General features: G+C 50.5%; 1 protein-coding gene across 4 annotated transcripts in view; it reads right to left on the bottom strand.

Moving 5' to 3' along the window:
* TTC28 (tetratricopeptide repeat domain 28) overlaps positions 1–14,440 on the bottom strand; it is a 123,007-nt gene that overhangs the window by 19,369 nt on the left and 89,198 nt on the right. For all 4 annotated transcript variants that reach the window (XM_069871153.1, XM_069871154.1, XM_069871155.1 and 1 more), the window contains 7 exons: positions 9,412–10,753; positions 8,515–9,038; positions 6,900–7,009; positions 6,687–6,816; positions 6,077–6,295; positions 3,975–4,140; positions 506–646 (listed from right to left, as the gene is read on the bottom strand). In XM_069871153.1, the coding sequence (XP_069727254.1) occupies positions 506–646; positions 3,975–4,140; positions 6,077–6,295; positions 6,687–6,816; positions 6,900–7,009; positions 8,515–9,038; positions 9,412–10,753 (2,632 nt within the window). The remainder of the gene's footprint in view (positions 1–505; positions 647–3,974; positions 4,141–6,076; positions 6,296–6,686; positions 6,817–6,899; positions 7,010–8,514; positions 9,039–9,411; positions 10,754–14,440) is intronic.

The following is a 14,440-nucleotide window of genomic DNA, read 5'->3' as shown; positions in this document are numbered from 1 at the left end:
CGACACGTTCACAGCACCAAGATGTGGGAAGCTCCAGAAAACATTCAGATCTGAGCTCCCTGTGGGTGCTTTCAAGACCCTGCAATTATCTCCAGAACCCACCAGTGGTTACACAAAACCCACAGACCACCCAGCGCTCTCTGCTTGTGTGGTCTGAACTCGGGCAGCCGCAGCCCTGCACCCTGGCTGGTGCAGAACCAGATAAGAGACTCTCCAACCACTGCTTGCTCAGCTGCCTCCCAAAGACCTCACTTCATCCTGGGCCAGCCAGCACCCCCGGAGCACCCATCCTAAGAGAGGTGCTTAATGTTCCCTGCACATACACACTGTGAAGAACGGATGCTTACTGCAAGTATTGTTTCACTGCTCTGAGCCCCCACATCTTGGGATAACAGGGGGACCATAAGCCATGGCATCGACTGCACCCTGAACTTGGGATTTAGAAAGAAGCTCGTCTTCAAGATGTCTCATTGCCGATCCCCACAGTGAGGTGCTGGATTTTCACCTGTTCAAGAGGTTGTTCCTGCTGACCATCCGCAGGAAGCCGGTCGGATCCGTCATTGAGTTCAGCTTGTTATTCATCTCCTCAAACTGTTGGTCCATGATATCTCCAGCTTCGCTCTCAGTCTCACTGCTGGCACAGGCTCTGCCGGGGGAACAGAAGGGCAAAAGAGTTATTGATGCAAAAGAGAGCAACAGCTTTGTGACAAATGCTCAGCCAGCTTGAGAGAAAATGTTTTTTAGACACAAGCTCAACCAAATGCTCAAGTCCATTTTTCCCAGGATTGGATCTCCTCCTGTTAGGCACAGACCAACAACCCCCTCCCTCCTCTTCTCCCAGGCATTCTGCAGCGTTTAAAGGCTGGCACGGATGGAAACACAGGACCCAAGCTCCCAGGCACCACAAGTATGGAATTTTGAAGCATAGTGCAACACAGAAAAGCTCAGGTTCTGCAGGAGACACTAACTCAGCCACCGATTTCCCTTAGAACATGTGTGAGTGCACCCCTTTCAGATTTCCACAATAGTAACTCCAAGCTCTGCATGTTTCCTCTGCTGACAAAGCGCAACGTAAAAGAGGGAGCCAGGTTGCTGCTCCTGTTATCTAAACAGGGGAAGCACAGAGGAAAAAGAATATCAATGCCACTAGGACAGTGGCAAGGCAGAGAGAAATAGAGCCCAAATCTCTACATTTTCCACCTCCTGATATTAATATCTAAACTACATCCCACTCTAGATTTTCTGCCAAATTTCTGTTAGCATTTGATCTTCTTTGTAGAAGCAGAAGGCCAACACAACAGTTGTATGTGCATTTTAACAACCCCTCTCTTTAATCTAATAAATAATTTGCATATTATATAGCACACCACAAACCCTGGGATTTGTACACTTAAGCTAAACCTGCTATGCCACCTGCTGAAGCCGCCTTGCACCTCATTTCCCTCCTTTTGGGTTCCTCACAGCTTGGAGCCTTTCCTCAAGGGAACATCACCCAGTAAAGAGCACATAAATTAAATTAACACAAAACCCACGCTTGTACAGGCATCGAGAGCTGTCCCTGTGCTGCTGTACGGACCACAGGACAGCTGTGAGCACGCTCCCAGGTCACTGCAGTTTAATAACCTGAAAGAATAAGCCCTGACAGAAGCCAGTCTCTCCAGGAATACTGAAACAGGGCTGGATGAACGAGAGCTGGGGGTGGAGGAAGGGGGAAGAAAGGGGAAAAACAGAAGGTTTTCAGCAGCTGCCTGCTGCATGTTTTCTCCAGCCGCAAGCATGCTCGGTTTGGAGTCCTGGCACAGATTCGAGTAACGCTCACAGTGAGCATTTGGAGCTCCTTAAGGAGGCAAAAATCTTGAGTTCACGAACCCAAGAGCACAGGCCACACGTTCTCCCTGAACAGAAAGCAGTCTGTCCCAGCACAAGTTGAAGCAGACTTTAACATCCTCACACTTTATTTTTTTGCAAGTATGCATTATTCATCAGCTTAATCAGAGCAGCTGAAAGGAACTTCCAGCAGAAAGCGAAGGCTGCAGTGTGCAACTGAACATGACCACAGCAAAATCCTGATGGCACATTCCATGTCAGCATCTCCTCCTCTCCAGGAGCAGAAGACGGGAACACGGGCCACTCTGGAAACAGAGCAGTACCTGCAAACAGGCTTACAGCATTACAGAAAGCAAGGGCATTTAAGCCACTGGGCTTGAGCAAGCTATGAACTGAGAAGTCAGCGTCGAATAAAAGGTTTCACATGTTTGTTCCGTGTATTTAAATCCCTCTCTTCTTCACAAGCAGGCAGAGAACCAGTTTCAGGACTGCAGATGACGGCTTCTCCTGAAGTTCTGGTGTGCTGGAGCATGGTGGCAGTCAGAAACGCTGCTGCAGGGAAGCACTCGATCCGTGTGGGACGAGTTTCAAAGCAGAACATGACATTCACCCACATGGAACAGTCAAGATTTGTTTGTTTAATTCCCTGCATGTAATTTTGAAGCGGGGAAAGAGCTTCTGCCCGAGATCATACCACAACAGCCCAACAATCTCAGAGACAAGCATTAAACTTGGAATTCTTAACCAAAAACATACCTCTACCATCTCCATAGAGAGAGGAAGAAGCTGACATCACTGTAAATTAAAAACTCATCCCAGAACCTAAAGACTGAAGGGTTCCCTTGGCCAAAAGGAGAATCTGTGTTGAGAAACTGAGCTTCCCAGTTGCCCACAGAACCCTGAGCACAAATCAGTTCAAGAATCAATGCCATTACTTCCTCTTTCTTGGCCAACACCATCACCTGGAACACCAGATGGGGTGTGCGCTGCCCCGCAGGCTGTGAGTTGTGCACGGTGAGCAGTCGGTGGGGTGGGAGCCTCCAGCACTAACTGACAGCTCCTGAGGCTGGGGCTGCACCACTAGTGCTCTCATCATCTACACTGAGCAAGGAAAGGAACCTTTGCCCACAGCTCTGGGGATCTGAGTGTTTCACTCACAAATATTGGTTCTGCAGAGAAACACAAAACGGTTTAAAAAAAGACCAAAACATGGTATGGCCTAAGAGAGGCTCCATTCCCCAGTTTGGGGGCTGGCTCAGCCAACACAGACAGTAAGTCCTCTTTGCTCTAGCAGTAAACCTGCAAATCGCCTGTGGGCGGTTTGTGAGTACGTAGCAAGATTAGTTTATAACAGATGAACTGTCCTCACATCCTTTACCTTGTATGCTTCATTCCCAAAGAACAGAGAACACAGGGGCATCCCCAAATCTGCCTTTCAGCAGAAGCATTCAGAGAAAAACTACTTGTAATACAGAAACTATATTCATATCACCCAATCAATAAATCAAACCAAATAGAATCATAGAATCATTAAGGTTGGAAAACCCTCCAAAACCAAGTCCAACTGTCAAAATACCACAAAAGATCATGAGATTGATTACAAACACTCAACCCCCCCGATTTCTGATAAATCCATAGGATGAAAATACCGAGGAAGCATCATTATGAGACCTGAGCAATGGATTGGAGGAAGGTTTCTTCCCCTGCTGCTGAAATTCATCAGACAGATTAATTCACTGTAAATTATTTACTCAGCTGTAGCCACAAGGGAACGCATTCCTATGGTATTTGCAGTTTTTCATAAGTAAACCTCTGAAAGGGAATTAATTATACTGGAAACTGTTAAGCAGGATGGAATCTGCCCATATACAGACAGGGCACCTGCCTCCCCATCCAACCTACAGATTCATTACTGAGCCTAAGGGTTCAAACCTTATTTGCATGTACATATAGAGTTACTTGGCAGAAAAATAGCCATGGATGCAAAAATAAAGCCTTTTTTTTTTTCATTTCTGCAACGAAAATTTGCTCCTGCTCTCACTCTCACTTCTCAGACTTCTCGTCTGATTGGCTCATCCCACAGTTATAAACCACTTTCAGCTGGGAGAGCAGGAACCATGGTGTGAGACCCCTTCCCTCCGACTTACCGGGTGTAGTAGGAATCTACACCCAGAGCCTCCCGCACACTCGAGATGTGCTGCTCCAGCGCGGAGTTGGTGATGGTTTGCAGGGTCACGCTGTTGGCCTCGTGGAAGTCCTCGGCGTTTTCTGTCAGGCTGTCACCCAGATGATACTCATGGAACTTCAGAATTCCTGCAAGGCACAGGAATCACGAGGTTATTTCTGCAGGGCAGGAGCAGCGCTGCCAGCAGCTGCCTAGGAAGGAGGCCCAGCCCCTCACACTTGGCATTTGCAGCGCAACTGGGGCAAAGCATTCCATGCCGTTTCGCCAGTGCCCTGGATTACAGCCTTGTTTTAAAATCTGGTTTTGCACTTTGCAGCTGATGGCCTAAAGGTACGAAGGCAGAGCAACGCTTTTATGAGATGCTCAGAGCGCAGTTGCTATTGCGGCACACTCCTATAAATTATAAACCACATCTTTCATATGAGCGCCTACCAGAGTAATTCGCATTTCAATAGACGCACAGGAAAAATACCTACTAAGAGCCTCTGATCACATAAATTGAACACAGAAGGCTCAAACACTGAACAAAAGTGTGATTACTGCAGCAGAACCTACTCATGTCACACAAAGGCTTTTCATTTCACTCATATGCATGAAAATAAATAATACACAAAGAAAGAAAAAGATGGATTAATGCGTAGTAAAATATTAAAAGATAGCGTTTCACAATGGGTAAACCAGATAAAGGACACTCACTGTTTTGTTAAGAATTCAACTGTTACTGCAGATAAAACCTCCCTCCACTCAGGCTGCCATATCCTCCCCAGTGTAATTAATTCCACAGCCTGTGATCAGCGGTAAAAGCCGCTCTAGATGCCCTGTTTGCCTTGACAGCATAAATTATTAAACCAGTTAACAAGACTGGAGGTATAAAGAGCAAAGCAACTCTTTCTACAGCAAGAACAGCAAATACAGCATCAGCGAAGAGGCTCTAGGGTACCATCCCAGTGGGATAATGAGGACCCTGGGCTGCCACCAAAGCCACACTCTCCATCAGCACTAATGGAACAAGAAGAGGTCCCACAGCTCTCTGGAGTCACTCCTGAAGGGCTCTCCAGTAAAGCTGCTCAAGTGGAACCCTCGAAACCAACTGCTTTTCTACCAGACCTGGTTTGTGCAAGGAGGAGACTGGCCAAGAAGCCTTGCAGCCAATGCTACACTGCCAATCCTTATCATTTTGGTGAGCTCAGCTTGATTATTAATACTAGGGAACTACTGGCATTTGACTGCGCAGCTCCAGGCCTGATGAGCTGATTAGCAACAGGACGTGTGGCAGGACATCATCACTGTGCGTTCACACACACAACACCACAAAATGCCCCCGGAAAGCCAATCTTCCAATCCCCATCAGCCCATCTGAAGTCAGGCACGTGAGAATATTTGCTTCCCTTCCTGAAGCATTTTTGGTGCAATCTAAGCAGTGCTTTTTATCTCTTTAGTTTCGCCATGGTGAAGGGCTGCAATTATTAAATTATATACAGAAAGAACTCATGAAAATTCACAGTCATTGCTTTATGAGATAATGAACAACAGCTGCCTGCAAAAAGCTATCCTCTTCAAATTAATCCTCCTTGCTCCTCTGCGATAAGTGTTTCCACATTCATACGAGGAGAATTCAGGGGATCAGGCAGTTCAATGGCATATCAGGAAGCGGGGACGCCCTTCTGTTTTCTGCAATACATTTCAGTGAATAAATGTCAAAAGCTTTTGGAGGGATAAAGCACAGAAATATAATTAAAGTAGGGATTCTTATGCGTAGAAGATCCTCAGAGCCAACATACTTGGAATCTCATTACTGCTCTGCTCTGCCCTGTGGGAAACGCACACAGATTGGAGGCTGAAAAATGGAAATATTAAACATGTGAAACATTTCCATCTCCAGGTGAAGACCAAAGCCCTGAATAAGCACATTATTGCTGCAGCTATGCCACCGTTCTCAGTCTCCAGCTCTAAAGATGGAAAGGATTCCCTCGTACGTTCACTCTGGTCCCAGATCCATCCCTAGTTACAAATGGTACAGTCCTCCCTTTGTAAGGCTTGTTTCCATCCCCAAAAGGACCTCACCTGCTCCAGGAGCCAGCAGCCAGCTGTACAGATAGCCTGCAGCCAGCGAGTAGTAGAGAACAAGTCCCCTCTGGCCGTTCACTGTCTCCAGGACCTGGTCAATGGTCACTGGAGAATAGGGATCGGAGTCCTGCTGCCCAGTCTGGCGCTCCACAAGCAGGTCGGCAAATGCCCTCGTTCGTCCTCTCTCTGCTACTGCCAGAGCTTCATCATGGTGACCTGAAAAGACAAAGTCACCTCTCAGACCTGACACCAACACAGTCTGCAGCACACGGGGCAGGAACCCAACCCAAAACCCGAAGAAGCAGGGTCACAGCCCTGTCCTGGAAAGAGCAGCCTCTGCGCTGGAACAGTCCCACGGATCACCTTGGCCGCAGGCATTACCGCGACGCATGGGAAAACGAGCCACAGAAAGGCAAATGAGTGGAGGAAGCAAGAAAGAAGATTCAAACCCAAAGCGGAAGACCCTTATTTCTGTCCTGGCAAAGAAATGCTGTGCTGCATTGGACAGACGAGGAGTGAAGGATTTATCATGAACTCCCTTTCCACTTCATTTGAACTCTTGGCATGGGCTTGGAGTTCAGACTCAGTGTATGACAGCGCCTCTTACCGAGACTGACAAGGACTCGCTGCAGGGCCTGATAGGAGGACGTCTGCAGGTCGAAGAGGGACAGCTTGTAATCTGTGCTCAGCTGCACCTCATGTCGGATGGTTTCAAACAGCGCCGAGGCCCGGTACAGCTGGGAGGGAAAACAGCCACAGTGACTTCCATACAGACACAGCGCAAGACACCAACAGACACAGCACAACAACCACGCTTTACCTGGTGCTGAGACTCCTCCAGGTTCCCACTCGCCCAGAGGGAGAGGCCGAGGCCGTGACGGATTTTGGCTTCATCTTCCCTGCGTCCCAGCTGCTCTGCCAGCCTCAGTCCTGCAAAGGAGGCGGAGTGAGAGAGGGCCAGAGCAGAGAAGGAGCCTCCGCAGTTGGTGGAGCACTGCTGCCTCGGCTCCCGGGGCAGGTAGAGACAGCGCAGAGGCTGCGCAGGGCAGCACCAGCACCAGGCAGTGCTGCTGACACTGGAATTGGCACCACCATGAGAGGCGGCTCAGATGCAGACATTTCCACGGACCAAGACCTCCCCACACGAGGTTAAGATACCACCTGAGACACACTCAGTAAGACCCTATTGGGCAGTTCAACTTTTAAACCTTAAAATCCACACAAACAAAATCCCACCGAGCTGCCAACCACTGCCAGAAGAGACCCATCCTGCCCCATGACTGTCTCCTTTCCCCCAGCTCTCCCCAGGGTTTATGCCCTGAAACAGGGCAGAGGGCAGGGTCCTGGCGGGAATCACCTGGAACTCATTTTACTTCCAGCAGCATCTTCTGTGTCATCCCCCCTTCCAGCACACCCCAAACCTGCCGACTCGATGGGCCCTGCTGACAAAAGGGACACCTCTGCAGCACCTCAGCTCAGCTTTCCCCGGACTGGGGACCGAGGGCTCCAGCGCGACCGCACTGCTCAGCAGCAGCTGGAATTAGCGGGCTTTTTAGGAATTCTGCATCACACCAGGAGAAGGAGCTGGGTTTAATTTCTCTCCCTCCAATTTAATTGAATTCCCTCAGCATCCTGGAACACTGCCAAGGTCAGTCTCAGGAAAAACAGCCTAACTGATGTAATTAATCCTTCAGCTTCCAGCTTCACATACTCCAGTTATGTTGCTCACCCCATCAGGGAGCCACTACCTTGAATGGTTGTTGCTTGCACGCTGGAATCCCTTGCAGCACCGCGACTCTCAAGCCAGTGCTGGCCTCAGTGCTCAGCTTTTGGACACCAAGGGCTGAACCTCCTTCACCTTCCTATCCATCACAGCTTGTCTTCACTAACAGCTTAGAGGACACTCACCCACATGGTCTCCGTCCCTCCTGAATGCAGGAGGAAAAGCCAGGTAGCTCGCAGCAAGGCACACATCAGCTCGACACCTGCTCTCAGGACCAGAGAGATCCATCATGACCTCATGTGGTTTTCCCAGAGCCAGCTCCTGGTAAGCAACACTATTTATGGAGAAGGTTTACGCCTCGCAGGCTCAGGCACAAATGAGCTTTATAAAAAGACTCTGCCAGGCACAGTCAGGATTCAAGCTTGGGACTAGCTGAGAACCTCCCAGGAAGGCATGGACCGTGTTTTGTCTGTAGGACACCAGGAAGCTCCGACAGACACAGTGGGCTGACCATACAGCCTGCTTGGAAAGCTGCTTACTGGATGCTCAACAGTAGCCACGGATGTCTGCAAGAACCTTCGCATCAAAGGCCACTGTCAAACACACTTCGTGCCGTGCTCACACTACCACACTGCTCTCCATGCCTTCAGGCCTCCCCCAAACCCCGCTGCACCTACCACTACACACTGTGCAGCATAATCCGGCCTCTTACCTTCCTGCAGGTACATCACAGCCTGCGAGTAGTTCTGCAAGGCATGATGAGTCCTCCCCAAGCTGCTGTAAGACACGGTTTTGGCTACGAGGTCGTTCATTTGTGCTGCGATGCTGAGGTGCTGCTCCTGATAAACGACTGCCCTCTCGTAGGTGCCCAAGGACTCGTAGGTCAGGCCCAGGTTCCCATAAGCCCGGCCTTGGCAGGTGGGGTTGTTGGTCTCCTCTGCAATCTGCAGGTCCAGCTGGTGGTACTGCAGGGCGGTGCCGTACTCTCCCATCTGCTGGTAGACACCACCGAGGCCGCAGGCAGCATCGCTCTCCAGCGCTCGGTCCTTCATCTCGCGGGCGATGTTCAGCTGGCGCTCCAGGCACGAGATGGCTTGTTCGTAGTTCCCCAGCTGGCTGTGCAGGCTCCCCAGCTCCCCGTACGCCTGGGCTTTGTTAAACGCCTCCCCCAGCTCGTGGGCCACCACAAGCCTCTTCTCGAAGCACACCAGAGCCTGCTGCAAGCTTCCCATCGCCCTGCAAGGGAAGGAAACAGCAGCACTGATTTGGCCAGGATTTTCTTGAAAGCCATTCTGCCGCTTCCACTAGAGGCCAGATGAAACCTTTCAGGCAAACACTCCCCCACGGAGAACCTCCAGCACCTTTGAATCAACTCCCTCCTTCTGCCACCCTAGGAACTTGCCTTGTTGAAGTCCGAGCAACATCAGCTCTGTTATCTGAGCAGGCAGCGCAGTCCTCAGCGCTCAGAGGACGCTGCCACTCACTCCTATGCTGCATCCCTGCGCACACGTACAATGGTCACACAGAGACACCCCATCCGGAACACAAGGCATCCGTCTGCATTTGTACTTCACCACCTGTCATCGGAACACCCCACGACGCTCCTTACCTGTGCCCATTGCCCAAGCCCCGGTAGGCCTTTGCCTGATCTTGCATTCGGTTCAAGCTCTGAGCCACAGACAGGTACTGTTCATAATACTTTATAGCTTCCTCAAAATCTCCCAGAGCCTCATAACAATCTCCCAGGTTCCCATACGCTCGGCCCCGGTCTAATACGGATTCGTTTCCATTGAGCTGCTGCAGCATGGCCAGCTGCTGCTCGAAGTAGCCAATGGCCTCCTCCATGACATTCATGTTCATCTTGGTGATGCCCATGTTACCGTAGACTTGGGCTTCAATGCTGGGGTCCTTCAGCTTCTGCCCAAGCTCTAGCTGTTCCTCGTAACACTTGAAGGCCATGGTGTACTTCCCAAGTGACATATACACCGCAGCAAGGTGCCCGTGTGCTCTGCATTCACCCAGCATATCCCCCAGCTCCTGGTACACCTCCAGCTCCTGCGTGTGGTAACCCAGAGCCTTGTCACACTTCTGTATCATCCTGTACGCAGAGCCCAAGGCCGCATACGCACTGGCTTCCAGTCTCCGGTCTTTAACATGATGGGCTAAGCTCAACTGCTGCTCATAAAACTTTATTGCACCATTTACGTCTTTTTTACAGACAAAAATATCCCCCAAGTTTCCCAGAGCTCTGAATTTGGCCTGGGAATTGTTCAGAGACTGGGCCAAGGACAGCAGGTACTTTTGACACTCCTCTGCTTTGCTGAAGTCCATCAGGGCTTTGAAGGCCAGGCCCAGGTTGCAGTAGGCTTTGGCTTGGCTCAGCTTGTCATGAAGATCCTTTGCTAAGGCGAGATCCTGCTCGTAGTACTTAACAGCTTCCTCGTAGTTGCCGAGGCAGTAATGGGCATAGCCAAGGTTGTGGCAGACCTTCCCCTCCCCTTCCATGTCCTGCAGCTCCGGTGCCAGGCGCAGGTACTGCTCGTAGTAAGGGGCCGCCTGCACGTATTCTCCTCGCGAGCAGTGGAAGTTGCCCAGGTTGCTGAGGGCCCGTGCTTCGCTCTGGATGTCTCGCAGCTCCCGGGCAATGTTGAGGTGATTCTGGTAATGCTGCAGAGCACGGTCGTGGGCACCCAGCGCCTGGTAGGCGACGGCCAAGTTCCCGTGTGTGGATGCTTGAGAGGCACGGTCGTTCACTTCCATCGAAATCTGTAGCTCCTGCCGATGGTACTTGACAGCCTGGTCGTACATGCCGAGCGCGTTGTAGGCGTTGCCCATGTTGCCGTACGCCCGGCCCTGGGCCGCGTAATCGCTCAGCTCCTGGGCGATGGACAGATGTGTCTTGTGCAGCCGCAGGGCGGTGTCGTAGTCGCCTTTCATCTGGTGAATGATGCCTGAAAAACAACAGAAACGGGCTCAACAAAAGCACTGTCCCGTGCTAACCCTCGTGCGACACCTCGCCACGGCAGGGCAGCCCCATCCCTTCCCACGCGCCTGATGCGTCCCGGGTGCAGCCGATGGGACGTGGCCCTGCCAAGAGAGCCGCTTCCTCGTGCCGAACACGCACGTCCCAGAGAAAGTCTTAATTATGCTTTTTTTTCCCCACCAGTGCTACCCGCTGACCCCAGCTCATACTCACTCTGAGCGAGAAAGTGTTGGCAATTGCTTTGCAATTTCAGTCAAACCATCTTGTACTTGTTAAAAGACATGGGAACATGAGCTCTGAATCTACTAATGTTACAATTTATGCTCCAATTAATCTCTGTGCTGATGATACACGCAGCTCCTTTGCAAACACTGCTGAACAGACCTGGCGACCCAGCAGCCACTGAAGCAGCCCCTGCAAACATGAACCCTGCAGGTCCCTCACAGGTACTTCATACCTGAACATCACTTCAGGTCCTTCCCTGCCCCTAAAAGAAAACAGCTCCCAATTTCAATCTCAGTATCCTGACCAGCGTGTTGAAGAGGTCAGGAGGTGGCTGCCTCCTCCCAGTGAGCACAGCGTGCTGGGATCGGGCCCGGAGCATCACCCTCCTCCTGATTTAAAAGAGAAATGTGAAGGCAGAGGCTTTCCAAGTAGGACTGGAATATCAGGGCTGAACTTTGTTTTTCTGAGGTAATTTGGACCTTGCAGATCCACCTTTTAAACTCATGTAGGACTGAACCCCCAAGTTCCACTACAGCAGCACTCCCGTTGGATTACATTTGTGTTTGTCGTACAAAATCCTGCTCTCTTCCCTACCAACATGAGGCTTCAGGAGAAGGCCGTTTAGAAAACATGAACAAAACAAAATGGGATCAAACCAGCAGACGCTTAGCTGCTGCTGACAGTTCCTTTCTCTCTCTGCACTGCAATCCTGATCAAAGCTCATGCTGGTGCCCTAGTTCAGCTCCTGGTCAAATCCTTCCTCAGCTCTGACTGATCAGCACCAGCCGCTGCACCTCTGGCTGCTGCTTGGTGATGCTTCCCTCCAGTACCATGAGGAAAGGTTCAGCTGACTGCCTGGATACTTTGTTCTTTGAAAAGAGGACAAATCCTATTGAAAATGTTTAGGGGTGACTGTGGCACAAAGGAATCGAGCGCTACTCGTGATGCACTGATGAACCTCAGCTACGCAGCACTGCTGACAGATGGGATCATTACGGAGGAAGGATTGGACAACTTCACGTACCAGAGCAACAAGAACAGGGTGATGAAACTCAGCAGTAAATTATGTAAAGACATGCAAGAGCAGGGAGTGATCATCTGGAGTAAGAAGAGATGGAGAGATCCAGGGAACTGATAGATTTCCAGTAAAGACAGACAAATGCAATTCCTGTTGGATGCAGAAGAGTTAATCCACGTACAGAGCAAAGCTGGTATAACCACAGAGCGGCATCAACTGCAGAAGTAATTGTCACCATCAATGTGATGAGGCTCCAGAACAGCCCAGCAGTGAGATAGGGAAACAAAACCTGCCTGTTCAGATGGCACCTGGTTCACTTACAAAACGCAGCATTGGCATCGCATGGCACGTACAGTAACAGGAGCCTGGTTCAATGCCTCAGAAGGCACCTTCCATTTCTCTTAGTTTAATCTAGATTCCTCCAGTAACCCTGAGCTTGTGCAGGGAGAGTATTTGAGGCCATCAACAGCCACTCATGGGCCAAAGAATCTCCCCAGGAACATGAACATTCCTTACTGCCGGAGCGGATGCTGCCGCGAAGCCCGCTGTTTGCCTCCGTGAGGTACAGTTGTACAGCACACAGACCCTTTGCTCTCAGCCCTTCCCCAACAAACGCTCACACCATCACATCACCAAGACGACCCCCGGCAGAAGTGGCTGCTGCAGGATGGGAATGAACTCAGCAGCTATAAAAGCACAGTCACAGATCATTTCCTTATGCTTCATTAATCCCAAGTGTGTCACGCTGAGAAATAAAACACAGCCCTCCTCAAGAAAAAGAGTAGGAAAAACGTCACCGGGACGCTGCCAGGAGCTACCAGCCCCAGCTTGCTGAGGTTCACAGATGCCTACAGGCTCAAATACAGAGTAAGAGCGCAGACAAGGAGGACTGGCTGAAAGGTCAGACCCCTGGAGGAACTCTGAATAGCATGCAGAACTTCCCCACCACATGGCTGGAAACGCCCACCCACCCAGATCTTACAGAGACCACAGGGACACAGTCTGCCGGCGATGGCTGCGAGATGAAGCCTTCACAGTTTCAAATGTTTGAGACAGCCTCTTCACTGCCAAGAAAGGATAAAACCAGCGAGCAAATGTTTACCAGGAGACACCCAGGACAAAACCAAGGAGCATAACTGAGACCAACGCTCTGCTCTCCACACCCACAGAGCTTGCTATCGCATTAGTTTGCTTGAGCTGCCACCCATCTGTTGTGGCCACTTAAGGAAGAAGGATCCAGAAACACACTGTCACTTCAAAACGCCCCCGTTCTGACCCATCCTCACAGCTATGATCACTGACTTCAAAGTCAAAGCCAGCCTGTGGTGAGGCAGTGCGGCTGCATCCCGGAATAGCACACAGAGGACACAGCAGAACAGACCCAAGGTGAGAACCCAGCAGACAGGAGGGGACATGGTTAGAGACAGCATTTACCACCTTCTACAGTGAAAAGCACCAAACCTGGCACAAATCACATTAATTCACAAGCTTTCTCTCCTCTGGAAGTAAATACAAGTACAGCTGGGCAGGAACCTGTACAAGACATCAGCAAAACCATCATAAATGTTACATTCTGCCTACACAAATCACCAGTTTTTCCAATTCAGGCAACAAATCAGTGAGAGAGGAAGTGTCAGATGGACTATGGAACAGCCTGTGGTTACAGCAGAAGTCCAAGGGACCTCAGCTTTGGCCAGTACAGCCGTGCATCGTGACGGGGCCGCTGCTGCGCCATGGCCTCCAGCTCAGGCTGAGTAACATCGCTTTTGACTGACCCTACTCTTTCAGAATGAAATACCAACATGCTGAATGTTGTAGGGGAGCAGAAATGCCTCTGAAGCCCACCCATGAGGTGGGAGAACCACGGCCCAGCCCGCTCCTCATGTGGACAGGACAACCTAGCAGCATCCACCGTCTGATGCACGCTCAGTGCACTTTTGAGCAGTGGGAGATGAGGAAAACAGCTCCTGGGTGAGTCAGCCAGTCCTTCAGCAATCAAGGAAGAGATGGACACACATAACCACCATTTTCTGACCCTAACTGCAAAAAAACTTCAAGAGAAAATATCTAGCACCTTTGGACAACACACCAAGCATGTGAAGACAGGCACAGAAGCTCTCGTTACTGCAAAGAGATGCTAAGCACCAAGGGAGAGACTTTAAGCTGTGTTTTATTAATAATCCAAAATGTCCTCTCTCCAGTGGGAACCCTGAAGAGCTGGGAAGGCTGCAAAGCCAGCTCTCTACATGGAGCCCTGGCATGCGGGGCACCATCTGCTTTGCAAAGGCCGACAGTCGGAGACTGCAGCCCAGCCCCACACCTCCCTGTCGTGAAGGGCTTGATAATTCCTCCTGCTTGATAATTCCTCCTGTTACCTCCTGCTCACGGAGCCCAGAGCCCACATCTCCGTGC

Source organism: Phaenicophaeus curvirostris, chromosome 17 (assembly GCF_032191515.1).
Source record: "Phaenicophaeus curvirostris isolate KB17595 chromosome 17, BPBGC_Pcur_1.0, whole genome shotgun sequence".
NCBI lineage: Eukaryota > Metazoa > Chordata > Aves > Cuculiformes > Cuculidae > Phaenicophaeus > Phaenicophaeus curvirostris.
Note: the sequence above shows the minus strand (reverse complement) of the source record. Positions and strands in the feature narration are given on the sequence as shown.